Source organism: Urocitellus parryii, chromosome 3, assembly GCF_045843805.1.
Source record: "Urocitellus parryii isolate mUroPar1 chromosome 3, mUroPar1.hap1, whole genome shotgun sequence".
NCBI lineage: Eukaryota > Metazoa > Chordata > Mammalia > Rodentia > Sciuridae > Urocitellus > Urocitellus parryii.
The window spans coordinates 201,262,502-201,288,842 of NC_135533.1; the positions used below are offsets into that span (position 1 = coordinate 201,262,502).

Below are 26,341 nucleotides of genomic sequence, written 5' to 3' on the forward strand. Positions count from 1 at the left end.
GTTTGTATAATAGAGGATTTAAAGCATGGATTGGAAAAAGGAACCCACAGATTGGCTTTTTCCTTAGACCTAACTACATTCCTGAATCTGTACTCTGAGACTGGAAGAAGGATGATAAAATAGGCAACAGGGATCCAAAATGATGTCCATTGAGGGGAAATCAGAGACCTAAGTAAATAGGAAGCTATACCATGTTCATGGATTGGAAAAGTCAATTTCATTAAGATGTCAGCTCTTTCTAAACTCATCTGTAAATTCAAAGCAATCCTAATTAAAACCTCATCAGAATTTTCTTGTAAAAATTAACAAACTCATTCTAGAATTTATTTGGAAAAACAGTAATTCTATAATAGCCAATACTTTGATAAAGAACAAAATTGAAGAACTCACCCATTCCTCTCTTTAAGATACTGTATAAAACTATGGCAACCATAACAGTGTGGTACTGGTGAAAGAATAGGCACATAGATAAATGGAATGGAACAGAAAGTCCAGATAGAGATCTACATATATAAGGTCAACTGACTTTTAACAAAGTTGCAAAAGTAATTCTGTGTAAAAAGAATAAATTTTTTAACCAATGTTTTTGGAACCACTGGACAACTAAACCAAACCAAACCAAAACAAGTAAATCTCTACTTATACTTTGCAACATACACAAAAATTAACTCTAAACAGGTCACTGGCCTACATATATAACCTAAAACTATAAAGCTTCCAGGAGAAAACAGGAAACTTTGAATACTTGGGATTAAGCAAAGCTAGCTATGACACCAAAAGAAAAGAAAAAAAATAATGATAAAGTGAGTATCATCAAAACTATACATTTCTGTTCTTTGAAGGATATTTCCATTCTTCAAAGAAAAATGAAAAAAACAAGTTATAGATTAGGAGAAAATATTTGTAAAACACATATCTGATAAAGAAATTTTATCCAGAATATGTAGAGGACTTTCAAAATTCAATATTTAAAAAAATAGGTAAACGATTTGAAGAAGATACTAAAGCTGTGCAAAGTACATACAACTCCCATCCCTGAGCAGTTCTCTGTACCTAATAAATAATAAGGCCTGACAATTTCCTTGATGACCCACTTAAACAAAAGAGAAACAGCATTTCTAAAATTTGGCTGGCCGGCACCTGGGTCAAGGAGGAGTTCACAGGGATCAAATGCAAACAGCAGTGATGGCAGAGCAGAGATGACCTCCACTTCTGTCCTTACCATATCAGCTCTACCTCACTGGGCTCTACATCCAAATTTTGGTGTCCACAGGGTGTGCTGGATTAGAAACAGAAGGAACCAATCCTCACTTCATTTTACTGCTTAAGTGGAGGATACAAAGGAGAATACATCCTCCTTGGTCATTAAGAGAGAGTATGAAGGATATGGGCTGTTCCAGGTACAAATCATGGTCTTCGGTTACTATGGAAGGGAGGATGGATACCAGGGCTGAGGGTCTGGAGGACAGAATTTTCCAAAGTGTGGAATGTATTCCACTGGTACATATGTACCCAGGTCTCAAGTTAAATCACCCTGGATCATATCAGGAAAAGGGTATTCTCTTTTTAATCCCAATTATATCAACAAGAAAGTCTCAAGATTGGTGGGGCATATTTTTAGTGCCTCTTTGACATCTAAGTTTGGAAGACATTGAACTGAGCTTGCTAATGCTAATTAACCACAGTGGGGAAGGGGTGACACCTAGAATGTAGCAGGCAAAAGCTGACCTTGGTTTCCTATGGCCTGGGACCCAGCTTGGGTTGGTGACAACATGGGACTGAGCTCTCCCTGGCTAGTGCCTGAGCTGGTGCTATCAGGAGAGCCAGGGCCTTCACTGAACTTCCGGAAACAGGCTCGGCAGCAGCGTTCCTTCTTGCCACTGTGCTTGATCAGGACATAGTTGTTGCAGCAGTAGTAACAGAAGATGCGGCCACATATCCTGGAAATGAAACAGGGTGGAGCTGTAAGGATGAGGCCCTGTGGGTCTTCACAATCTGCTCAGCTCCAGACTGGGCTCTGTGTCGGGCTTTGGAGCCACATGGCTCTCTAGACCTGGCTATGCTCTTGGTGTAGAGGGCGAATGTAAGCCTACTGCATAAGACTCCATTAAAGGCATCCTGGCAAGTTCGGTGGGGAGAACAGTTTACTCCCATAAGTCTTGGGAGGCAGGAGAGAGTGTGGCTGAACCCTCTTTCCCTGACACCACGCTGCAGGAGTGCATTCCACAGCTCAGGGGCTAAGGCTCTAAGAGACCAGATGCTCACAGGCCTGTGCTGACCATTCTCCATCTGCCCCAGCTCCAACCTGCCCTTCATCTTCACCCACCTTTTCTAGGCCCTTGGAGGTCTGTGCACCTCTGGCACTGCCCAGGTTCCCCTTCAGAAGCCTCAGGACCAGCTCTTGCTGGGTTCCAGCAATACTTTCCTCCTGGCTCCCCGTGGGAGTAGCCAAAGGGTTGCTGGTCTCTGATGGGCCACATCCCTGGGGGTCCCCTTAATCCTATCCACACCTGTATGTAAGTCTTTCCTGAGCGTCTTGCTAGGACCCCAACTAATACACCCTCCTCACCTGCTTCCCCAAGTCAATAAGAAACCTGCTCTTCCTAGAGAGTTGGCCATGGTACCCACACTTGTCCCAGATTCCCTGTTCAGGGCCACTGGCTGTGGTTCTGGGCTTGCAGAACAGGGTTTCGTTGGTGGTCTGAGAGCACTGCTGACCTGCAGTGGTGCCGCCGCACCATCCAGCTGAACTCTCGCTTGCAGTCGTGGCAGTGGTTTGCCTCCGTGTCCCCAAGCCACCTCTCCTCAGCACTGAGCTTCTGCTGGAATTCCAGGGCATCTGACTTCTGCCAGAGAGCATCCTTGTCCCTGGGACAAAAATCACATTAGAAGAAAGAATCCATGAGAATAAGAGAATTATCCTTGCTTCATTTCAGAAGACTGATGTCAAACTTCCCAAGTCCTAGGAGGAAAATGCACTCTCACCTTATAAATGCCCTCTGTTCCCATGCTAGGTCTCCTCTGTCAACCCAAACATGCAGGTTCTTTACTGACACCATGTATGTAGGCGCAAACAGGAGGCATGTCAACTGCAAGGAACAGCCAGAACTGACATGGGTCATGTGCCACTGGGCTATCTAAACAACACTGCAGATGACCCCTGTGGTTCACACTAAAACATGCTGTGCACGTGGACAGTAAATGTGTAAATCTGTGCAATAAGCCCAGGAAGAACGTACTTCCTGGCTGAATCTTAATGTGCTCAAAGCCCTTCATGTTACGGTTTATTCAAATAACCACTAATCACTGGTAAAGATCAAAATCCCCAGCTTAAAAATCTGATCAGATGCTAACTTCCTTTGATGGTATGGTCACTGTTGGTGGTCACATGGGAAGAGTGAGGCTTTTCAGAAAGGTCTGCCTGATGCACCAGGGGATGTATGCAGAGATGTCCTCATGTCTGCTAGTGGTCATTTTCGGGGCTTCTAGTTCCTGAAGTGGTAAGTTTGGCTTTTTCGCATTTGGAACCCCAGCCAGCATCCTGAGGACTGATGTGGTCTCAGAATTGCTGACATAATAATAGAGCCACTTGGGTCCTAAAAAAAAATTGGCTCCATCACCAGCCAGGAAGCCCAAATCAACCACAGACCTCTTTCCTTAAGTAAAAAAAGCCTTAATATGGAAATGACTGACCTATTCCAGGACACTTGAAATTGTCAGAAGACAAGAAGACTTGTTCTCTGGACTAGCCCTGTTTTCCCAGCTGGTTCACAGCATCTGATCTTTCTGTTCCCGGAAGTCTGGGTACCCACATCCTGGACTATGCGAATGCTATCAGGAATGCCACTGGGCTTTTCTGTCACAGCCCTCATGACAATGGCTGAGTTAGGAGGGCACAAATGCCGAGTTTTAAGTCTGCAACGTGCAGGCAGTTTGCCAACTTGCAAATGAGTTGCAGTTTGACTATCATTATTTTATAATCCCTAAGGAATGAGGAGATGTAGGCATAGCATACCCTGACGTTGGGGGAAGTGGGACAGTAAAGAAGGAGAAAAGAGCTCATCAGAAAGGGGAAGAGAATAGGGAAATCCTATCAATTATTAAACATCATTTATTGTCACTCTTGTGACTAGGTACACAGAGTGGGAGGATGATCATATACCAATATGGAAACCAGATGGCTCTAGTGGGAACAGTGAGATCCAGCCTCCTAAGGCTGCCAGGGCCCAAGCAGACTCGGCAGGCACATGAGTGCTTAATAACAGGAGGTGTGCAAAAAACATGGAAGTGTTCTTTGCAGTCAAATGTCTTAAAGAAAACCAAGTGCTGGAGAAAGTCCCCAGCTGTGTGTTTGGGCTGATCCTCACCTGAGCAGCTCTATCAGCCGTTCCTCGAGGTACTTCTTGGTTCTGTTCAGGTCATCCAGGTCTGCGAGCATCTTCTGGTCATTTCTCTCCCGGTCTTTCGCCTCCTGGCAGAGTTTGTTGTAATACTCTTGGATTTTTATTGTGGCCTTTTCAAGTTCCTTCTGGGTCCTTGTGGAGGGACAGTGGTAAGTTTTCTTGATTAGCCACAACTTTCTACTTCCTGGTGCTTCTGGGCTCCCCCTGGCCTCTAATGAGGAGTCCTGTTGCCCTTTAAGCCTTCCCTCTGCACAGCAGGGAGCCTTTGGTGTCTGCTCACAGGTTGTGCATTACTCCAGAAACAGACTCTTCTTATCCTCCTCTCCAACACAAAAATGAAATTCTGGGAGGGTAAGGTGATCTTAAGTTGCTAGGAACAACTCAAGTGACCTGAACTCTACACCCCTTGGGTCTTGGACAGGGACTAAGCCTGGAGAGGGGCCTGAGGGGCAAGGCTCTTGGGGTGATGATGAGAGAGGAGCAGGAAAAACAGGAGTCAGGACAGAAAGGAGAGGCACAGCTTCCTGGAGGTAGCTACAGAGGGGACCCTAGCTCTCAGGTATCTTTGGTACTCTACACATGGGACATGGCCCTGAGCCCACAGCAGGACTACCCCTGAGAACACTCCAAGGCCCAGTGAACTCTGTTCTGAGTATTCTGGAGTCTCTCAGTGTACCACAGAGGGTGCTGGCTGAACAAGGGCGTCTTCCCAAATTGGCCCATTGGCTACTCCCTATGGTGGTGGTTTCCAAGCTTCCTCTATAAACTTCCAGGCCCCACAAGACCTTTGTAAGAGCACACTTAAACAGAGGGCCTTGTAGAGAGACTGGTTAGTACCTAACCTAACCTCATGTCGAGTGTAAAATTATTAGAGTTGTTTATTAGACACTGCCCACCATGAGTGCCCCTGAGTTCAACTGAAAGAAAAGAAAGAAAGAAAGAAAGAGAGAGCGAGGGGGAGAGAGAGAGAAAGAAAGAAAGAAAAAAGAAAGAACGAACGAACGGACTAGCACAAAAGGATGGAAAAGGTTAAAAAGTTGAGGTTTTTTTTTTTTTTTTAAATATTTAAATCATCAGAAGAACATGACCTGTCTAAGGGTAGCCAGGGTCCTACAGGATCCAAACACCGGAAAAAGCAGATGAGAAGAAATGCACATTCTAGCTACTGAACATCAAACACTCTGGCTCTCTCACTGAGCCTGGACCTAGTCTAGAAGGCAAGTGGTGACAGGAGGTCAGCAATGGCTAAAAAGGGAGGGACAAAGCCTCAGGACAACTGGGTACACCTGTCTTTGCTGGTGACAATCCAGTTCCAACAAGCCCTGCCCTGTGTCAACAAGAAGACAGCTGATCCTGGTCCTTGGTACATTTGATCTCTTCATGGGTAAAAGAATACCTTCTTCATAGAATGGATAGGGGGATTAAATAGCTAATTATGGGTTGAGTATTCCTAATCCAAAATGTTCTGAAATCCACAAAGATTTCTGGCCCCAAGCATTTTGGATAAAGTATATTCAACTTGAACAAGCAAAGTAGTTAAAGTGGTGCCTGCAACATTTTAAGCATTATTTAAATGTCGACTATCATTATCCCTATTATTATTATGTCATAACTTTTAGCTCAGCTTAGTTTTCCCCAAGCATGTGGCTAGAGTGTGTCCTCTTTGTGGTCTGCAGCAAGCAGGAACTAACTTCTCTGTGGCATACTTCTGGAACCTGCATTTTCGGGGTTTGTGGATTTCTGTGCAAAAGGGTTTCCTCATTCTAGTATGAGTGGCTGAGTCTCTAAATGACTGCGTCAAACGCCCCCTTCCCTGATAACCACCAGATGCTCTGTGGGTGGACTCACCTTTCCAGGTTCTCCCGCAGGGCAGCCCCCTCCTTGTCCTTCTTCAGCATGGCAGCCTGGCACTCTGAAAGACGGTTGCTGGTGCAGCTCAGCTTCTGTCCCATGTCTGCTTGGGAGGCCTGGAATGGGACATCAGGGAGAAGACACTCAGCATGCACAAGTCCACCGGAGGTGCCACAGACCATCTAACCAGCTGACAGGGTCCCTTGTAAAGGGAAAGATTTTTTTGTTGTTTTTTAAGTTTGAAGAGGTCAAGACCCTCACTGCGTGTTTGTGTGCCACACTCCTCAGCAACAACTGCAACTGGTCATGGTGGTTGAAGGGGTGACAGAATCTCAAGAGCAATGCTAGAGGTTGAGTAGCAGGGAGCAGGATTCACTTGTGGCACCAATGCCACCCCTGTGCTGGCTCAGTTTATAATCAGTGGCTAGAGAACGTGACAGAGATGGCCAAGGTGGACAACTTCCTTCCTTCACTTGGCAGCTCAGCCAGATCTGCCCAGGGAATAGGGACACAAACTCAGGTGTTCATGAACTGATGACAGGGTGTCTGAACTGATGGAGACTTCAGCTTGGGAACAGGAAGGCTTACGAGGAGCCTTCATAAATGGTCCAGTGAACCCAAACCAGATCTCTCCCTGCCAGGTCCACAGGGGGCCACAGCCCACCTTCAGCTTGCCCACAGCCTCCTCGGCGGCCTGCAGCTGCCGACCTCGTTCCTCAAGCTGGGCCCTGAGGCCTCTGCACTCCTCGCTGGAACTCTGGAAAGGATGAGAAAGAGATCATGAGAGATGGGCCCACGCTGAGACACCTTCAGCCTTATCATCCAAGGAAAAACCAGCCACGGCTCATTTCCTATACTGTCTTCTCAATAAGCTTTAGGCTCTACTGGTAACAAAAGACTTTCAGACTTACTAAGGAGAGAGACTTAGCTTGGTCCTCAAACTTAGAATTTAATTTCTGTGAAGGGAAAATGTGGCCTGTGAGTCTCATCTGGAGCTTCATGGGGCAGAGTGCCCTAGGGTGGGAGGCACTTCTGGGGAGGTGCGTGGAGCTGCCTAAGAATGGAGGGTGAGGAGTGGCCTGAGAGTGCAGAGGCCTTGAGGCAGACAGACTAGTGACAAGCCCCCTGGCTTTGTTTTCTTCGAGCAGCCTCAGGCGCGTGGTAACTGCTGACCTCACAAACTTGTCTGTCCCAAGGACCTTGTGAAAAACGGGGTCAAGCTCCCTATACTGCATCTATGGGTAGAGCATCTGAAGGAGCTGGGACCCAGAGACAGGACCTGAGCCAGGACCTGGTTCTCTATAGGGGTTTCCAGGGGCCAAGGCAGGGCTTGGAAACTAACATGCCCAATGGGGCTGGCACATATGAGTGCAAGAGGAAACCAGAGGATGCGTGCTGCTTTGAAGTGGGTAGCCACTGTCAAGCGCCTGCTGTCTGTTGCCATGTAGGAAAGCAGATGAAGGCTTTTAGATCTTGAGATTTCAAAAGAAGCCACAAAACTGAATTTGTAAACATCCTGCTCTTTAAATGTTGGCTACTCATTTAAAAACGTCTGTGTGGTCTAATCTCATCTGCCATGGCCTTGAGTTTAGACATGTAGGTAAGGCATCACTCCCCAGTATTCTGTTCCTAACAAGTTCCTATAGAGAAGGCGCTCCTGGAGCTATAACAGCAGGAGGGGACTGCCCCTGTTGGCCTGTACCTCAAGTATATTCTGTGGCCTTCACCTGTCTCTTGGCTGCAGGGACAGCCTCTCATGGACCCGATGGTTGAAGCTAGGATTACCTTCAGTCTGCTCTGATAGTCCATGATCTCAGTGCTCAACTGGAACTTGAGAGTGTCATGCTCCTGCTGTGCAGCCTCCCGAAGGCTCTGGGCCTGCTGCTCGGCCTGGGCCAGCTGGGCCTGCAGGCCAGGCAGGGAGCGGGCTGCCTCCTCGGCTGCCTTCAGCTTCTCCTGCAAGTTCTCCTTCTCCTGCTGCAGCCTGGCCACTTGGCGCTCCAGGACCTCTCGCTCCCTCAAAGCTGCCTCTTTGGAGTCCCGGAGCTCCTGGGCAGCACAAGCCAGTGCTCCCTCCACCCGCTCCTTCTCTGCAGTCAGTGCGCAGACCTGGATGCCCAGCTCGGCCGTGTCAGTGTTAGCCCGGTGCAGTTGCTCTTGCAGTTCAGCGTGCTCCAGTTGGGCTTCCTCAGAGGTGCATTTTGCTTGGGTCAGTGCCTCCCGCAGGGCCTGCAGCTCCTGCTCTCTCTGCTGGGCTTCATCAGCCTTCTCTTCCTGCAGCGTCCCTTCCCGCTCTGAGCACTGCAGCAGCTCCTGGACGTGGGTCCTGTTGAGGGCTTCATTCTGCTCCTTTAGCTGCTGCACCAGGGTCTTGTGCTCCCTCAGAACTGCCTCAGCCACACACAACTGGCTCTGCACCTTGTCCTGGTCATCTAGGGCTGCTTGGAGCTTGGCCTGGAGCTCTACCACCTTAGCCTGCAGCCGCTGGGCCTCCCCCTGATGGATTTCCAGCTGCGCTTGAGATATGGCCAGCTGGACTGCGTCATCTTGGGGTGGGCCGAGCCCTTGCTGGCCTTCCTTTGTGGTGAGGGTCTCAATCAGCTGGGTCTGCTGGTGGCACTGGCTCTCTAGAGCTCTGAGCTCCTGGCTCTGGGCCTCTGCCAACTGCCGGCACTGTTCTGCCTCCTTCCGGAGCTGCTGGCACTCACCCTCCTTACTCTGCAGGGCAGCCTCCTTCTCGGCAACCTGGGCCTTCATGGTCTCCTTGGCCTTCCTTACAGCCAGGAGACTGGCCTCCATCTGGTCACCCAGCTGCCGGATGCTGGCCTGCTCAGCCTCCAGAGAGGACAGGGAGCCCTGGATGGCCGCCTCCCGCTGCTGCAGGGCCTGGTAATCAGCCTGCAGGGCCTGCAGCTTGCCCTCCAGGAGCTGGTTGCGCTCAACCATGTTCTGCAACTCTTTCTGCAGCTCCCTGTTGGCTTGCTGGAGCTCCTCCTCCTGGGTGCCCTGCTGCCCCTCAGCGCTGTCCATCTGTCCCTTCAGCAGGCACTGCTGCCCCTCCTCAGACCTCTCAGAGGGCTGTTGCAAGGTGTTGTGCAGAGGGCCCAGGGACTCACTCCTCTCACTGGTCAAGGGCTGCTCTGAACTTGGCTGCTCAGCAAGCCGCTCCAACGTGCCCACCTTCTGGTTGAGGTGGTCCTTGTCCTGGATGAGCTGCTTCTTCTGCTCCTCCAGGTTGCTCACACGCTGATTCACCTGGGCCAGCTGGGTCTCCAGGAGCTGTAGCTGCCGGGTCTGCGACCTAGCCTCCTGCTCCAGCAGCTCCTTCTCTTCCCGCCACCGCTGTTCTTCCTGTCTTACCCCTGCCAGCTCCTCCTTCAGGGAGCTTAAGTGGGCCAGTGACTCTTGCAGCTGTTGCTGGAGCAGGGCTACCTCCTGCCCCTTCCCAGACAGCTCTTCCTGGAGTGGGGCATTCTCCTTCACTTGGCGCTCCAGGCCAGCCACAGCCTCCTCCTTCAGTTGAAGCTCCTTGGCCAGCTGCTCCAGCTGGGCACTCTGCTGCCGGTTGAGCTCCTGGACCTTGGTGCTCTCCCTTTCTAGGGCCTGAAGCTTTTCCCCCAGCTCCTTGATCTTTAGGGTCGAGTCAGTGGGCATGTGTTCTTGCTGCCACTCTGTGTCCAGTGCTGGATCTGCCTTCTGCTCAGCCCTGGCCAGCCAGTTCGAGAGTCTGGTTAGAAGCTGATCCTTCTTGCCCAGGGAATCCCGTGTAGCCTCAAGCTCCCGTGCCAGGGGCTGCAGCAAGGCCTCCAGCTGCTGCAGAGTTGAGTGGCCATCTTCCTTCATGGCCACACCCAGCTCCAGGGCCTGTAGGCATATCTGCAACTCCTTCACAGTGTTCTGGGTAGCCTGGGTGACCTCGCACTGCTTCTGGAGCTCGGTTACCAGGCCCATGAGGCGCATGTTGTCCTCTGCCGCAGTGTGTCCCCTCTCCTTCTCCACCTGTAGCTGCTCCCCCTGCGTGCTGACCGCTGCCCTTAGCTCCTGGTTCTCCCTGTCCAGTTGCTGCACACGCTCCTGCAGTTGCTTCTCCCGCATCTCCAGCTGGTCCAGCTCTAGCCGCATCTCATCAAAGCCCTCCAGGGCCTCGTTGTTTAGGGGACTGCTCAGGTCAAAGCTGGAGGCCATCTCCTGAGCCTGGGTGGTGGGGGAACACAAAAGACAAGTGGTTTTAGGGTAAAGCTACCTGGAGAAGCTTTAGAGTTTAATGAGAGCAGAAGTAAAAATAACTGACTTACGATGAGTCAACAAGCTATTCAAAGGACCAGAACACTTTTGTTCAAAGCTTGTGCCACAAGGAGATCAGCGTATATTCCAAAGCCATGAGGCCAGGTGTGTGAGCTCCCCTGACATGCACACATGCATTTCCTGTCTGGCCTCTTCAACAGAGTTAACTGAATGGATGTTGGCTCTTAGACAATCTAAACTCAGTTATATTTAAATTGTCGCTTGCCCATTGTACCACACCCACCTCCAGTGCTAGTCTGTTTCTTTCAAGATCCATTAAAATCTTTAAACTTAAAAAAGGCCTAAATGTATTTAATTGTAAAAATCTGAACTCCAGGAAGTAGCAGATATAACTTTAGAGGTTATTCTGCTCTGGCTGAAACAACAGGTATTTGAGGATATCACTCTTGAGTCACTAGGGGCAAGAACATACCCTGTTGACACAATTGCAAGGCAATCCCCAGTGTTTTCAGCATTACCTGCAAGTAGCTGCTCACCAAACTGCTCATGCTGGAACTTCGGCTGGGGGGTTTCCATAGGTAAGCAGAAGAGCCGGCAGCCAGTGTCCTCCTGTGAGGTCACACAACAGACACACCTGTATTCAGAGCAGTAAACACACACATTCGTGCACAGACCTTGGTGGTCACTGTGCAACCAGGTAGTGGTAGGGGTCTGCTATGATTTGGACATGTGAACCCAAGGGTTCACCTGCTGGGAGTTTGGAATCTAGGGTGGCAATGATAAGAGGTGGTGGGACCTTTCCAAGGTGTGGCCTAATGGGAAGCCCTAGATCAACTGGGGGCATGCCCTTGGAAGGGACTGGGGAACCTTAGCTTCTGGCTTCCCATTTTAGAGATGTGATCGCTTGCTCCCACACATGGCTCCCACCACTGCCACCCACCATGAAGTGATGAAATCAGGGGGGCCCTTGCCAGAGTCTGAGCAATGCTGTTTGGGTTTTCAGACTCCAAAACTATGAGTTAAATAAACCCCTTTATAAAGTTAGCCTGCCTCAGGTATTTCACTATAGAGATGCAGAATGGACTAACACAGGGACACTGCCTTCCCAGATACAGTGTAAACACCTTCCACTGAACAGCACATCTATGTTGGTCTGTGACACCGACTCCATAGTTACAGTTTAAACATCATGGCTTCCCTCCACTGCCAAAAAAGAATTAAGTAAACATATTTTCCAATTTTTGTATAAATTTTCTTTGAGCTTTTAGTGCCTGCCCTGATCAATCATATAGTGAGGAGCAAGTAGAAGTCAATTTGGTTAAAAAGGTCACTCGTGTTTGGGGCTTATGATCATCACTTTACATTACACATATATATTGTGGCTGGAAGATCTGCTTCTAGATCATGTAACCACATTGGACAATGTAGATAGAGAATATTTACTTTACAGCAGAAAGGTATATTGGCTAGCTAGCATGAGTCTAGAAATACAAAGACTATGTGGTAACTTGTTTAGCAGGAACACTGCAATCTAAACACAGTTTTACCCCATCAGAATTATCATATATGACCTAAAAATAAAAATTATTGTATGGTCCAACTCGATATTCTCCACAACCCAGCAATTATCCTTGTCAGTATCTATCCCAAAGATAGTTGCATGTGTGCATAAGGAGATAAAGAGGGATGTTTGGGAAATACTGTAACCGTGGAAAAAGTGGAATCAGCCTAACTCTATAGCTAGGGAATCAGATATGCAGTGGGTACTCACACAGCAGAATACTCTATACCATGGGTCAGCATTTTTCTCTTGTAAAGGGCCAGACAATAAATAATTTGGGCTTGTGGTGTATATGGTCTCCGTCACAATTCAGCTATCACTGTGGCATGAGAGCAGCCACAGACAATATGTAAACAGATGGCAAAGTTGGGTTCCACAAGGCCCTGGGGGCTGTGATTTGCCCATTCCTTCTCTATAACCATAGAACTCCACAGGCAAACACAGGTAAAAATTTCAGAACAGGCTGAAGTGATAAAGGCAAGTGGTGAAGGGTTGTTATCTCATGATACAATGTCTGCCTATTTAAAAAATATACGTATACAAAACTATGTACAGTCAAAACATTTATGGACACACACATAGTAAAAAGAAGAACTTTTGGAAATTGCACGCATCAACGATGGGGCTGTAACCACATCTGGAAAGGGAGAAAAGGAAACGAGGAAGATGGCAGTGGAGTGGGGCTTTTAGCTGAATGTACAACATTTTATTTCTGAAAAACCCCAACCAGCACCCACCTGAAGGGACTCCCAGTGGCTGAGTATGGGATAATTTAAGTTTCAAAATGAATAATGACAGTGATAGAACACAACCCACTGAATCAAGTGTGAATTCTGAGTCAGTACGGATATAAATGAATAAATAAATGAGGAAGAAAGAAAAGGTCTCCCTTACAGCAGAATGCCAACTAATAATGAAGAAAGAATGATGGAGTTAGAAAATCAGTGTGATGGTAATCACTGCTTCAGGTTAAGACTTCTCAGGATGCTGAAGCTACTAGAGGAGAGACATTTGAGAAAGAGGATACTAGGAATCTCAAAGAATCTCCCCACAGGACACATGCTGATTATATTACCTGGCATATACTATCTTAATGAAACCAATCAACATCATGTGCCTCCGGATATACTGGGCTGAGGAGGACACAACATTTGAGGTATTTCTGCAAAAAATGCTTAACCTAATCTAACAACAAAGAAACACCAGACAAACTGAAATGAAGGGATGATTTAAAAAATAACTAGCCTGTACTTTTCAAAAATGCTAGCATCACGAGAGGTAAAGAAGAGAAACAGTTCCAAGTTAAAGGGAACTAGAGAGGCAGATCACTGCAACATGTGATCCTGGACTGGATCTTGGATTATAAAAGACATGGAAACAATTTGTAAAGTATGAGTAAAGTCCATAGAAAAGACAGCAATATCCTGCCAGTGTTAATTTTTTGATTTTAATAACTATACGTAGGTACTTAAGAGAACAGAGAAATCAAGCCTGCAACTTCCTTTTGAATGGCTTAGGAAATAAAGCAGCCTATACATATAAAGAGAAAGAACGATAAACAATTGCAATAAAATATTAACAACTGGGGATCAGGATGAAGGCCAGATAAGTACTCTGTACTATTTTTGCAACATTTAAAACACTCTATAATGACTCAAAATTAAAGTTTAAAACAGGACATCTGAACGTGGCCAAATGTTTGAGATGAAATCTTGGTGGTTGCTACATGGCTATCATATTAGAATCAGTACTTTTCCTTACGTAGAAAGTATTTCCTAATAAACTATAAGAGTATTGAAATTAGAAAATTCTTTTAGCAGAAAGCAAAACACAACAATGAATGTTAGCTCGAGTTCAACCAGAGTCTGGTGCCTGGGCCCTGCTGCCCACCAGCTCCTCTACCCTCTGATCCTGTTTCCTCACACTGTGAGCTCTCTGATGGTGTGCTCATCACACCTTGGCTGACTTGCTGACCTTCAGACAGAAAAAAAGGAGGGACAGCAATCTTTCCAGCAAGCCTAACAAGAGATAAGATGGGACTTTTGTTCCCTTTCCTACAACTGAGATAGCCTCTGTGACAATGGGCAAACACAATGGGGAAAGCCCAGATCCACCTCCCTTACTCCCACACCAACAAGTCCCTTAAAATTTCTAAAAATCTTAAGCCTCACATCTCCACTGACTCATACCACATGGCCAATTAGGCTGGGTTATGGTTGGAGCCTTTAGATGTTATCTTAGACACGACTCACCAAAGTCTGCAAAATTAACAGGTAGAAGGGGTGCAAACCTGGATGCAATTTACTGAGCAAGCAAAATTGCTTTGAGTGGATTGGTGGCTGTCTTCAACACTTCAAACATCTCTTTCCCTGACTTTTTTTTTTAATCTTTATTTTTTAAATTTTTATGCGGTGCTGAGGCTTGAACCTGGTGCCTCATGCCTGGTAGGTGAATGCTCTATCTCTGAGCCACAACCCCAGCCCTGTCTCTCCCTGACTTTTTAAACCAGTGATTCCTCTAAGTACCTGGCAAATGTTGGCCAGGCAGCATCCAAATCATAGCCTCTCGATGCCAGGTCAAACTGAACCTCAGTCAATTCATAGAGTTGGCCCACGATGTCAGAGCTCAGCTTTGGCTTCAGAAAGGGGCTTCTTGCATAGTACCAGTCGCTGGAGGAAAACAAAATGTGTGGGTTACTAAATTAACGAAAGACACACATGTAAACCAATTTCATTTTCACTGTAGGAGTATGTAACTCTGAAATAAGCCTACTCTTCATCAAAGAAATCACTACCATGATCTAGATGTTTAATCACTTATTACTTATACCTATTTCTCAAAGAGGATGTGAAAAGCCTTAAATCTCAGTTACTTGCCAAGAAATGGCAATTTTGGCTGACAGAACACTTCCCTTTTGAAAAGTAATCTTACCTTCTATTCCTTTCAAGAGCTAAATATGAGACATCAAGCTAACTCACTGCTAATTTCTGTTCAGACACCAGTTTAAAAGCCAAGCAACAGCTACCTAGCCAGAAATACCAACTGAGCTTAGAGGCAGAGGTTGTTTTGTTTCACATGAAGCAACAAAAACTAAAAAAGATAATGCTGATGAGTGTAGGTAACTTGGCTAATGTCTGTAGACTGTGATGAAGCCAAGTTGTTCATAATTATCTTCACCAAACATCTAGAGAAAACTATTCTTCAAATCAAATGGGCAAATGTTTTCAACTCGCACAACTCACAAGACCTGTCACCAGCAAAAGAAGCCTGTCCTTAAGCCACTCAACCTTAAAGGTGACAAATGAAACAAAACATTCTCTCATGATAGATTTTTTTTTTTTTTAATTCAAAAGTGATTTCTTTGACTAACTAGAGGTGAGGAGAGGTGAGGCACTGCTGGTAAATGGATGCTGGGCAACCCAAAGAAGTCTAGCTGTAATGGCTGGTCTGCAGCTCCTAATCTAATGCCCATTCCTCACACTCTCAATCCAGTCTCTCTCCTCCCTCTTCTCTTCCTGACTAAGGCTGCAGCACTAGTGATCCAAAGGCTGACACACAGACAACCTGGGCCCTGCAGCAGCTCACACCCTTGGCCACCCCTCATGCTCTCCAGGAAGCCCGGATACACTGGTAAGTGCTGACTGCTGCAGCAGGTGAGGACCCAGGTTCACTGGAGTTCAAAACCCAACAGGCAGTTCTACTGAGAGGCCACGGTTGCAACTGTCCTCAAACACTGACATCCAGGAGCCCTAGAGAAAATTTCCTGGCACTGTGTTAGGAGACCTGGCTGTAAGCTCTGACTCCACAGCTCAGCTCAGGGGGGCCTAGAGAAAGGCATTTAATTGGACTGAGCCCCCTTTTCTCACCTGTACAAACTCAGGGCTGCCTGCCCCCCATGCTCAAGGACTGTGGTAGGAGGGGCAGAGAAGAACGATGGATGTGGAAGGACGCAGCAGGTGTCTGCTACGGGTGACATGAATGGGTACTACTAGAGGAGCTGTCATTGTTATTAAGAAGGGATGTCAGTTCGTATCTCAGTGGTATAGGATGAAGCTGTCCTGCATTTACCTGGTCACTTTGGTATTCATGAAGCACTGCTGTAAGGTGTCTGCCAACCGCTGATGCACCAAAGAGTAGCGAATAAAGGCTCTTCCTTTCCCCAGAGATGTTCGAAGCTAGAAAAAGCAGATTACATAGAGAGGAAGAGCTGTTAGCTGACTCCAAATACAGACCTGGCCCAAGGGAGGACTTGCAAAAACCAGACACAGGGCAGAACACCTCGTTCAATTCTACCCTACATAGTGGCTTCACTTGTGTCCCTCAAAGGACACAAAGCACTTGATAATGTCACTCCAGGGTGAGGCCTGCAGTAGGTCAATTCTTGCAGGTCTACATTTGACAATAATCGAGAGGCCTGCATTTGTGTGAAGGAAGATGTGTGAATGAGATGCTCTCAAATCCCTGTGGATTCTATTAGAATGACATTCTCCCTCCTATGCTCCATCAGAATTCCTGGGTCAAACATGAAACTCTTTAATTTGGAACGTTAATTTGGAATTGAAGGCTACTGTTGTAATGAGTTGGCTACTGTTGGGCTTGTTTTTAAGGTGTTTGGGGGCAGGTACAGGGAAGAAGCCTCAGGGGCTTCGCTGGGGCACATGGAAAAAAAGGAAGAGAGGGCAAAGGCAGAGGAGGGTGTGTGTGTGTGGGGGGGAGATTCACCATATGTATAATAGCCTCCTCTGTCCCCATAAAACCATCCATAAAATTCACATGACTGTCAGCACTTCCCTGGTTGCTTTGGTTTCTTTTCAGATATGCATCTTACTGTATTTAGTCAGAGCATGCCCAGGGGGTGAGAGCAGGGATCTCCAGGAGGCCCGTCACACAGTGCTGGGTGGCACAGAAGGGCCCAGGTGGCAGGCAGGTCTTTGAAACCATCCTACAATGTCCAAACTACAAAACCAGTTCAAATGAAAGACGAGGTCTGATTGGAACCATCTTAAGGTTTAAAGTTACCACTTACAACATGGTTTTTGAGGAGGTTTCTGGAAGTCTGTTGAGATGGTGATGGAGTATTCTGGTCAGAGTATGGAGTATTCTGCCACAAGGCAGCCAAACCATGGCAGCTGGGAACACGTGGCAGCCAAGACAGATGGAATAAAGGGGCCAGCTATAGAGGACACTTGAGACTAGTCTGCAAATTAGGATTCATATTTCTGATAGGTCAGCCCTAGAAGCCCAATTGAAGTAGGTGAGATTCAAACTGCCCCCCCACCCCACAGCGCCCCAAACTACCACATGCACCTATTCTTTCAGGCTCTGGCTGAGAGGGGTGAGTCAGGGACCAATGCTTCCCACTCCTCTGACCTGCTTCAAAGGTCAAGAATGTGGTGGGAGATGGGGTAGCAGTGGTTTCACAGAAAGAAGGTGCTAAACCTCATTCTATGGAGATGTTAACTGAGGCCCTGGGTGGACACGGGATATATGCGGAGGCGCCTCAAGCACTGGCACATGAATGATGTAAACATCCAGCAGCTTGTAACACCATTAGCTCAGAGCTAGGTCTTCTTATTGCCAACTCAAGGAAGCAATACTAGAACATGAAGTGGTTTTAAAAAATAAAAAGGTGTGAAACCTCATGACTTACAGAAACTGTGACAATTTTCCACGTGAGTCTGGTGTATAGTCAGGACACCCAGAAGTGAAGGCTGGCAGTGGCCTGACTTCCTGACTTTATAAAAACTGCCATGGCATGTGTACAGAGAGGTGACCTCTACAGAGGCCCAGGGGAGACTCTCAATGACATTCCCATGTCCAAATACTCTTTCCACTGAGGAGTGAGGTGAGAAAAAGTGCTCAGAAGGATAACCAGGAAACTCAGGCCAATGGAAACAGGTGAGCAAAACACACTTCCCCACAGCCCTGCAGAATTTAACAAGACCCCCTCCCCCCTGTCCTCCACTATAAGCTTCCAAATCAGGAGCCTGTTCTTATTCTTGGCATATTGACCAATATCACAGCCTTTAGAACAGTAAAACCTTTTAAATGGCAGACATTTGAGGCCATGTTTCTAATCCAGCTCATTAGTTAAACTGATATGTATGATATATATATATATATCATATAAAAAGGGAACCATTTACTTTAAAAGGTGTTTTTAAACATCCTTTAGGGAAGGGAACAGTGGTTGCTTTGTACTACAAATGAAAATAACTACATAGCTTTTTTATCTTTACCTTTTTAGATCTTGGGTCCACTTTCATTACCTAATTCCTTATTTTTTTTTAGCATCTAAATAGAACCCACATGTACTATGCTGAGAAGAGACATGATAGCAGCATAGGAGAAGGCATCTGCAGGACACTTGAGACTAGTCTGCTCACAGTTTCTGCTTTAAACTGTGCCATAAGCCTGATGTCAACATGCACCCTGTTCATGGTGACAAACCACAGTCCAAGGAGAGCCCACTTCTGAACTTCTGGAAACGGCTTACTAGAACTTTCCTATTATAGTCCAGATGGTTATCTCCTACCCCATGGGAACTAATGGGCCCTAAAAATGCTTCTGAGCCATGAAATTACTATCATCTCTCCTGAAGATCTAGGGCACATGTGATTACTGAGATTGACCGAAGTACCCAGCAGGTCACCCAGCTCAGCCATGTCCAAGCCATTCTAACCAGTGATACCCCACAGAGCACAGTTTGTGACCAAGATGAAAGAATTGGCCCTATAGGAGGCAAAGCCTATGCCAGCCACCAAAAAACCATTTGCAAAGTATGCTTTTTGCTTCTGGAAGGTCCACTTCCATGACCTCCAACTGTCTAAAGGTCTTATGAGAAAAGATGAAACTAGCCAAAAAATACATTGCTTAAAGCTGGGGAATGGGAATTAAAACTAATTTATTTTCAGACTTCAGCTATTCAAAGGCATACAGTTGAAGGCTTTGGTTATTTTGAGGGAGTAGCTTAGGAGGTGACAACAGGAACTTTCCAGATTTTTGATGTATTAAACCCTGCTCTCCATCTTGGGTGCAGCTGGTGGAAATGCCCAGGCCCTGAAGTCAGCGTATCTGGTGCCATCATCCTCTATAAGAAGAAACACCCTGGCTCCAGCTGGCATGGCTGGGCGAGGGCAGCTCTTTTCAGAACCCCAGTGCCTCAGCCTTTGCAGGAGGCCCGCCAAGGAGCCTGTGTGCTGACTTCAAAGTGACTTCCCCCTTTCTGGAGATGCTGACAAGATGAAATGCACAGACCCTTTAGACCTCCTGCCCCAAAGCTCAGGGCTTCACTTCTGGATGAGCTAGCTCATGAGAGGGAGGGAGAGACATTCGCTGGGGGTAGGGGTGGGAGAGAGGCGGAGAGGGAGAGCTTGTGAATGTGTGGGTCAAGTGTGAGTGTGCGTGCCTATTGCCCAGGAGATTTGTAAAATGGAAAGCCACAGCATTCTGGATGCAGGAAGCTGCTTACCACACCAGCATGCTATGAAGTGTTCCTGAGATCCAACCTCAGTCTCTTCCTTTCAATCCAAGTTCCCTGGGTGAACTGTAGGGAAAGCAGCCTAGCAAACTCTAAGAATTAAATTATTACTATGTTTAAAGGTAGAGACATACCTCCAAAGGGTGCCATGAGCAGAGAGTTACAATGTGAATGGCCCTCCCTGCCAGGAGATGTTCAGGACCAAGCAACCCCACTGCCTGGCAGGTACTCAATTAGGTGGTTCCCTAGGCTTGAGCCAAGCCAACAGTGGGTGCCAAGTGTGCCTGGCCGGGTTTGTTACTTCTTCACCTGTAACCCCCACGTCTGCACTTGGCAATTGGCAGCAGAGGTCTCTGCAAGGATGTGCAACCCCACCCAGAGGAAGCCAGGGGGTCCTCTGCTACTCCTCTCAGCTTACCTCCGAGATGGACTTGACAAATCGGATCCCATCGTTGGCTCCTTTCACCTTGGCCAGGCAGGCACAGAAGTAATCCCAGTAGTCTTTCTTATTGCCCAGGAGGCTGGCCTTCTCTTTCTGATCGAACTGGGTTGGAAAAGAGACACAGAAAGGGCCCAAACCCCCTATTGCTCATTCTACCATTTAAATGATAAACTATAACAAAGAGCTTCTCAGGTTTTAGCACCGGGGAACACCCTTTATTGACATTATTTTTATTTAAGGCAAACCAAGATATATTCATCACAAAATGAGAGTATGTGAATTCCCCATTTTTAGATGATGAAACTGAGGCTATGAGAGACTGGCTCAAAGTCACACAACTAGTGAGATTCAGGAGTCACGAAAGATTTAGCCCTTGAAGGGACTTCTGCGCAGAGAGTTAAGTGGAAGATCACTGGTTGCTGTCAACACATGATAAATAGAAGCAAAGAGTCTTGAGTCAACATGAAGAATGTTAACTATGCCCCAAATTAGGGAAATGTGGTGATGACATTTTATCCCAGTTACTCAAATCTTTAAGTTTCAAGGCTACTCTAATACATATAGAACAAATTCAAGTAAATGTCAGCTCTGAGTCATTTCAAATCCAAACCAAAATGGGCTTAACAACAACAACAACAAAAGTCCATAAGTATTTTTGTAAAGCCAAGCAAAGAAGTAGTTGAAGGCATGAGGAAGGCAAGCCCTCAACCCCAGGCCTTTTCTCCTCTGATTCTTTCTATTAGAGCTTTTTTTTTTCTGATTATGGAAGCAAGCTGTGAGAAATCCAGATTTGAAAAAAGCAAAACAAAACAAAACAAAACAAAAAATTACAAGGCCTAATACCACTACCCTAAAATAATTTCAGGTTCATTTCCTTTCTGCTTATTTCAGTGTTTTTCCACAGCTACAGCTGTTCTCTAGAGTGCTTTTTGAACAGGCACAAGAGTTATACCACAATTATGCTAAAAATAACAAAGTTTCTTGTACCAACCTGGGAGGTCCTGATTCAGTAGGTCAGGGTGGAAACGAGGAATGTTCTAACCAGCTCCCCAGTGAGGCTGGTGCTGCTGGTCTTGGCCCACACGTGGTACAGCAAGACTCTAAAACAGGGGCCTACAGGTAATCCTCAGAGGATTCTTGGAAACTGCCCGTGTGACTGGGTGTGCACATACACGTCTATTTGGGGTGAGACCCACAGCTTTCACTGACCCTCAAAGGGCCATGTAACTGCACTAAAGTTAAGATCCTTGTTGTACAGTGGCCTTGTGACTTGCCTTGAGATGCCTACATTTCTAAAGAATGTTCTCAATTCCAAAACCACCCTAAGGAGTAACACCTTGATTTCCCCAGAGAACCACACTGAAGAGGACTGAGCTCTGGCTTTGACCTTGAGTCTAACCGTGGGCTTAATGGCTCTGTTGATATTCCTGATGGTATCATATCCTCAATGCTGATAAGTCACCCAAGAGGGAAACAAGAGACAACATTGCCAAAATCAACACAGGACAGGTGTCACTTACTTGCAGAAGATACTCAAGTTTATAAGAAAACTTGTGCAAGCTGGTGCTGTCATCTGTGATGGGCTCTCCTGCTTCCTTAAACTCACTGCTTAGTTCTGTCACTGCATCTTTAAAGACAACAAACAGGAACGTGTGACCAGAAAGAGAAAGAAGTCAGAGAAAGGGGTGGGAATAACCCAGAAAGCAAGAGGAGTGAGTAGTGATAGCAAGCAACCCTAGAAATGTAAAGGGCATGTAAATATCTAGGGATGTTTATGTGTGAATGAATCATTTAGTCCCTTAATATTGACTTCCAGAAGGTTTTATCCTTTATTCTGGCCATATTTATTGCTCTTCACTGTCTTAGTCTGTTTTGTGTTGCTATAACAAAATACCTGGCTTGGGTACTTTTATAAACTAAAGAGGTTATTTATTTTACATTTTTATGTCTTTGAAATTGGGATACACCTTTAAAATCAATCTAAATACCTTAGGTTTGTTGAAATAAGGCAATCCTTGTCTTATAATGTTATATTAAATGAGAAGGACATAAAGACCTGGTATCAGTTTTGTAGGCTAAAAGACAAAGAACAGGTGGGCCCATTGGGTGGCCCCTATGGTGGAGGCCTTCTGGCTGCCTCATAACATAGTGGAAGGGGCCAGACTCACTCTTTCTAACAACCCACTCTTACTGGAACTAATCCACTCCTGTAAAACTCAATGCACTCAGAGACACCAGCATTAATCCTTTCTGAGGGTCGTCAGGACTCAACCTCCTCCCACTAGGCCCTGCCTCTTAAAAGTTCCAATACTTTCCAATACTGTTACATGACGACCAAATTCCCTTCACTTAAACCTTTGGGGTACAGACCATCACATTCACTATAGTCCTACTGCTCAGTTCAGGCTTTCAGAACACCCTAGAGGCACAAATAATAGTACGGGTAATAACGATGACAACAATATCTGCTTCTGTTAACTGAGTGCCTTGGAAGGGCCAGGCCTTTGCACACATTTCTCATTTATACAACGCTGCAAAGCCAGAGTTGCTCTATTTCAACAAATTCAAGATGCAACTGATTTTTAAGATGCATCCCAATTTCAGAATTGTTAAAATGTGAAAAAAAAATAATCACAACTTAGAATCTCTGAAATCTGATATTATCATCCCCGTTTTAGAGATGAGGAACACATAGAGACCAGAGACCTGGCCAAAAATCATGGTGGCAAACAGCAGAGCTGGATTAAGAAACCTGCTTTTCTCTGGGGCTTTCTGACTTCAGAGTGCACCTTTTTTTTTTTTTTTTTTTTTAAAGAGAGTGAGAGGGGGGGGGGAGAGAGAGAGAGAGAGAGAGAGAGAGAGAGAGAGAGAGAGAGAGAGAGAATTTTTAATATTTATTTTTTAGTTCTCGGCGGACACAACATCTCTGTTGGTTTGTGGTGCTGAGGATCGAACCCGGGCCGCACGCATGCCAGGCGAGCGCGCTACCGCTTGAGCCACATCCCCAGCCCCAGAGTGCACCTCTTAACTTCTAAGATAATTGACTTCCCTGTTGGAAAGGAGGGAAACCTACCTTTGGCTTTCACTCACTGCCTCTGCCGAGGGACAAAGAGACTGTCAAATGCTGGAGTTGGTTTAGATATGGGAAACATTTGCTCAGTTTAGACAGCTGGGATGTGCTGGAAAAAGTTATCTTCTCTGATAACTCTTCAAAGAAAAGAAGCCCCTACCCCTGCCCCCAAGCACCATGGTTTAAACACACCTGCCCAGGATAGTCGCTAGGCCTGAGCTGGCTGAAAATCCAATCAGCAAAAGTCGGCAAATGGTAAAGACAGGTTCTTGAGACTGAGTCTTAGGACAAGTGATTACTGTCCAGTTGTGACCTATCTGGAGTGACTGCTACAGCTGGCATTGAGAGCCAGAGCCTTTCTCCTCCACCCTCCCTCCTCTGCGGGCTGGGCAGACACTCAGTTCTGGGAACTCCTGAAACTTTGCAAGAAGGAGCCTTTGGATATGAAATTTTCAGCTCTAATCTCTGACAATCAAATGTAGTAATTATGCATAATTATAGCTTTATAGAAAACTTCATATTTGACTCTCTCAACAATCCTGAGGTGTCATCATCAAACCCATCTGGCACACTAAGGGAGCAAGTGCACACTGGAAAGGTGATGGGATTTGTCCAGAGTTTTCCAGGGTTAAAAGGCAGAGCCTGGAATGCCTGCCCAACTCCAAAGCCCACGCAGCTACTGTCACCCAGAAGCTGCAATGGTATGACACACAAGAGTGTCTCAGCTAAGGACACGCTACTCCAAGTGAGTGCTGTAAACCTGTGGGCTTGTCAAGACCTCTCCTGGCAGAGAAAAGGAAAAAGTCTTGCTCTATGGGTTCTGTAGAGACATGGAGACCAACCTAGGGGTTGGCTGGGGGTGATCAGACTTAGCCAGCGTAGGGCGTAGATGATGGATGGGACAGGAGCTCAGCCTGAGGGCCCTGTCTTTTTCTCTCTTCCTTCCCAATAAGGACCTCTGGGTCCCACAAATATCCTTGAGAACAGAGACTGAAACAGAGAAGATTCCTACTTGGTGGAGAAATCTCTGAAAGTCAGCAACAAACTCAGATTTTCAGGGGCTGTCATTTTATTTTCTCTGCATCTCTGTAGATTTTTCTTTTAAAAGCACCTAACATTTTAGCAGAGAGCAGACTGTGTGGTTAAAAGAATAGACTACTGTCAGGCTGTTGGTAGTACAAACCTGGGTTCTGTTTACTTTAGGTAAATTACATAATCTCTCTATGCCTGTTTCCTCATCTGCAAAATGGGAGTAATAATGGCACCGACCTCACAGGACCAAATGTGAGGACTCAGATAAGACATGTGCATGACAGTCCTGTGTGCATATGCAATGCCATGTAATTACAGGCTGAGCATCCTAATCCAAAAATATGGCCCTCAAAAGTTTGGGATTTGGGGGCATTTCAGAGTTTGGATTTGCAGATTAAGGATGCTCAACTGGTAAAGTCTATGCAAATATTCCAAAATCCCAACTATCTGAAGTCTGAAATACTTCATACTTGAATAAGGGATGCTCAATTAGCTATCTGAGGCCCAAAGCACTATCAATAAGAGGCAATATGTCTGAGAAAGTGGTTTCTATCTTATTGACCTTGGACCTTCACAATGAGGACTGTGTCCTGCACTCTAGCTACACTAGGCCAGTGGCTCTTGGTATGAGAGACTGCTCACTGGACCCAGTCTGATGGGTAGGACCTGGGTCCATTTAGGTACCTGGGTCTATGAACTATCAGAAAGTGTCATCGGGACTCAATAACATGGAGGAAGTGGTCAGTTTCAGTTTGTGTTGTAGCGAAAGTGCTGGAGTTCCAAAAAAAAGCTGGCAAGACCAACCTGGTGATTGGTGAAAGAGGGAAATGTGTCCAAATTCTGACCCTTGGCACATCATCTGAAAGGGAGAGACTTGAATCTACAGCCAACAGAGAAGTAATATTTCCCCTGAGGCTTGATCCACATCCCCTTCCCTGCCCTTCTCGGCAGGAAGGCTGCAGTCACAGTCCCTTCTCATTTGGGGAAGTTGGAAAGTAGCAGGCCCAGACCTGGTGTCACAAACAAAGGGCCATCTGCCAGCCAGACTAGGTGCAGCAGCAAACAAGACAGACAGGTATCTGGCCTTCCTGCTCAGAGGGAGAATATTCACTGCAAAGAAGCCAACTGCATCAGAGCCCAGAGGTTGTGACTCAGCCAAAGACTAGTACTGAAATAAGACCCAGGCAGGAGTCGGTATTTGATTTTGTTTACAAACTGGCTTTACAGAGCTCTGAAAGGAGCGCCAAGCAAGTTCTCCCAGTCTCCCACAGGGTAGATATCCAAGCCCCAAATATTTCAATGTGATGTGTCCCAAGGGCTCCAATTACTCTGGGTGTGAACAAAGATGAAAGGGCTGAATTCAACTGGCAAGAGCAGAAGTGCAGCCGCAGTCCCTCAAAATCAACCTGGTAGCCCAGCAACCCAACCAAACCTTGCAGATCGCGGATGATTCTCTGGAGCTGGCTCTCGGCGCTGGTGGAAGCCATGGTGAGTCCACCTTCCCTGACCGTGTGGGTCTGGAGGAAGGCTGGAACTTGGTGCTCTGGGGCTGGCTGGTCAGCAGTGGTCAGACTTCATGGTGGCACCTGCTTGGAGGAAGCAGTCACAGACACAGAGTATTAGAGGACCTCCGCTCTGGACACAATGTCACCCCATCTGGTGCTTTTCCTTGATAGGATGGCTTGACCTTCCTGAGTAGGTCTTGTTCTGTGGACTCTCTTCATTTTGCTTCTGACACATATTCAGGCACAGTGACCTGGTTTGAGGCTTAACAAGAAACACGATCAACCAAATAGTACAGCTCGTTTTATTCTGAGCTCACCTTCCCCTCTTCTCGTTCAGGACTGCCTCCTTTGCCACCCCTAAAAATGCATCCCCCTGCCAGGTCCCCCAGCCCCTCATACAACAGCTAGACCTCGTCAACCCAGATTTGTACAGCTCCCCAAAGCTTAAAAGTGCCAACTTCTGCCAGAGCACTCTCTCCCACAGACCCAACATCCCCCCAGGCCAGTAACTCTGGGTAGGCAGCCCTGGGGGGTTGAGGAGCTGAGAACACATACCCTCAGAGCTTCTGGACCAAGGACAGCCTGGCTTGCTGGGCAGGAAGGAGACTCCCTTGTGGCTGGGGGTTTGCAGTCTCCACCTGGCCTGTCATCCGGGGGACTGTTCATCTCCTGTACCAATCAAGGGACCTGTCTCTATTTTAAGCTTAGTTACGGTCCTCTCCTGCTGGGAGTCCTGAGTTACTAGCCTGACG

General features: G+C 46.7%; 1 protein-coding gene and 1 long non-coding RNA gene across 5 annotated transcripts in view; both read right to left on the reverse strand.

The window, feature by feature from the left end:
- Window positions 1-26,341, reverse strand: part of Fyco1 (FYVE and coiled-coil domain autophagy adaptor 1) — a 74,101-nt gene that overhangs the window by 38,204 nt on the left and 9,556 nt on the right. For 2 of the 4 annotated variants that reach the window (XM_026390081.2, XM_077796296.1), the window contains exons 1-13: window positions 26,145-26,263; window positions 25,517-25,670; window positions 21,503-21,609; window positions 19,959-20,084; window positions 16,129-16,235; window positions 14,586-14,729; window positions 11,018-11,108; window positions 8,040-10,448; window positions 6,919-7,011; window positions 6,252-6,370; window positions 4,368-4,535; window positions 2,719-2,868; window positions 1,729-1,940 (exon numbers count right to left, since the gene is read on the reverse strand). In XM_026390081.2, the coding sequence (XP_026245866.2) occupies window positions 1,729-1,940; window positions 2,719-2,868; window positions 4,368-4,535; window positions 6,252-6,370; window positions 6,919-7,011; window positions 8,040-10,448; window positions 11,018-11,108; window positions 14,586-14,729; window positions 16,129-16,235; window positions 19,959-20,084; window positions 21,503-21,609; window positions 25,517-25,571 (3,781 nt within the window). In that variant the 5' untranslated portion in view covers window positions 25,572-25,670; window positions 26,145-26,263. Of the gene's footprint in view, window positions 1-1,728; window positions 1,941-2,718; window positions 2,869-4,367; window positions 4,536-6,251; window positions 6,371-6,918; window positions 7,012-8,039; window positions 10,449-11,017; window positions 11,109-14,585; window positions 14,730-16,128; window positions 16,236-19,958; window positions 20,085-21,502; window positions 21,610-25,516; window positions 25,674-26,144; window positions 26,264-26,341 lie in introns of those variants that run through there. The other 2 variants (XM_026390083.2, XM_026390082.2) reach the window with 2 other exon arrangements.
- LOC113183700 (uncharacterized) lies at window positions 18,946-19,622 on the reverse strand. Its single transcript, XR_003300891.2, has 2 exons — window positions 19,532-19,622; window positions 18,946-19,186 (listed from the first exon to the last, which is right to left on the reverse strand). It is a non-coding gene; the product is annotated as an uncharacterized LOC113183700 (long non-coding RNA).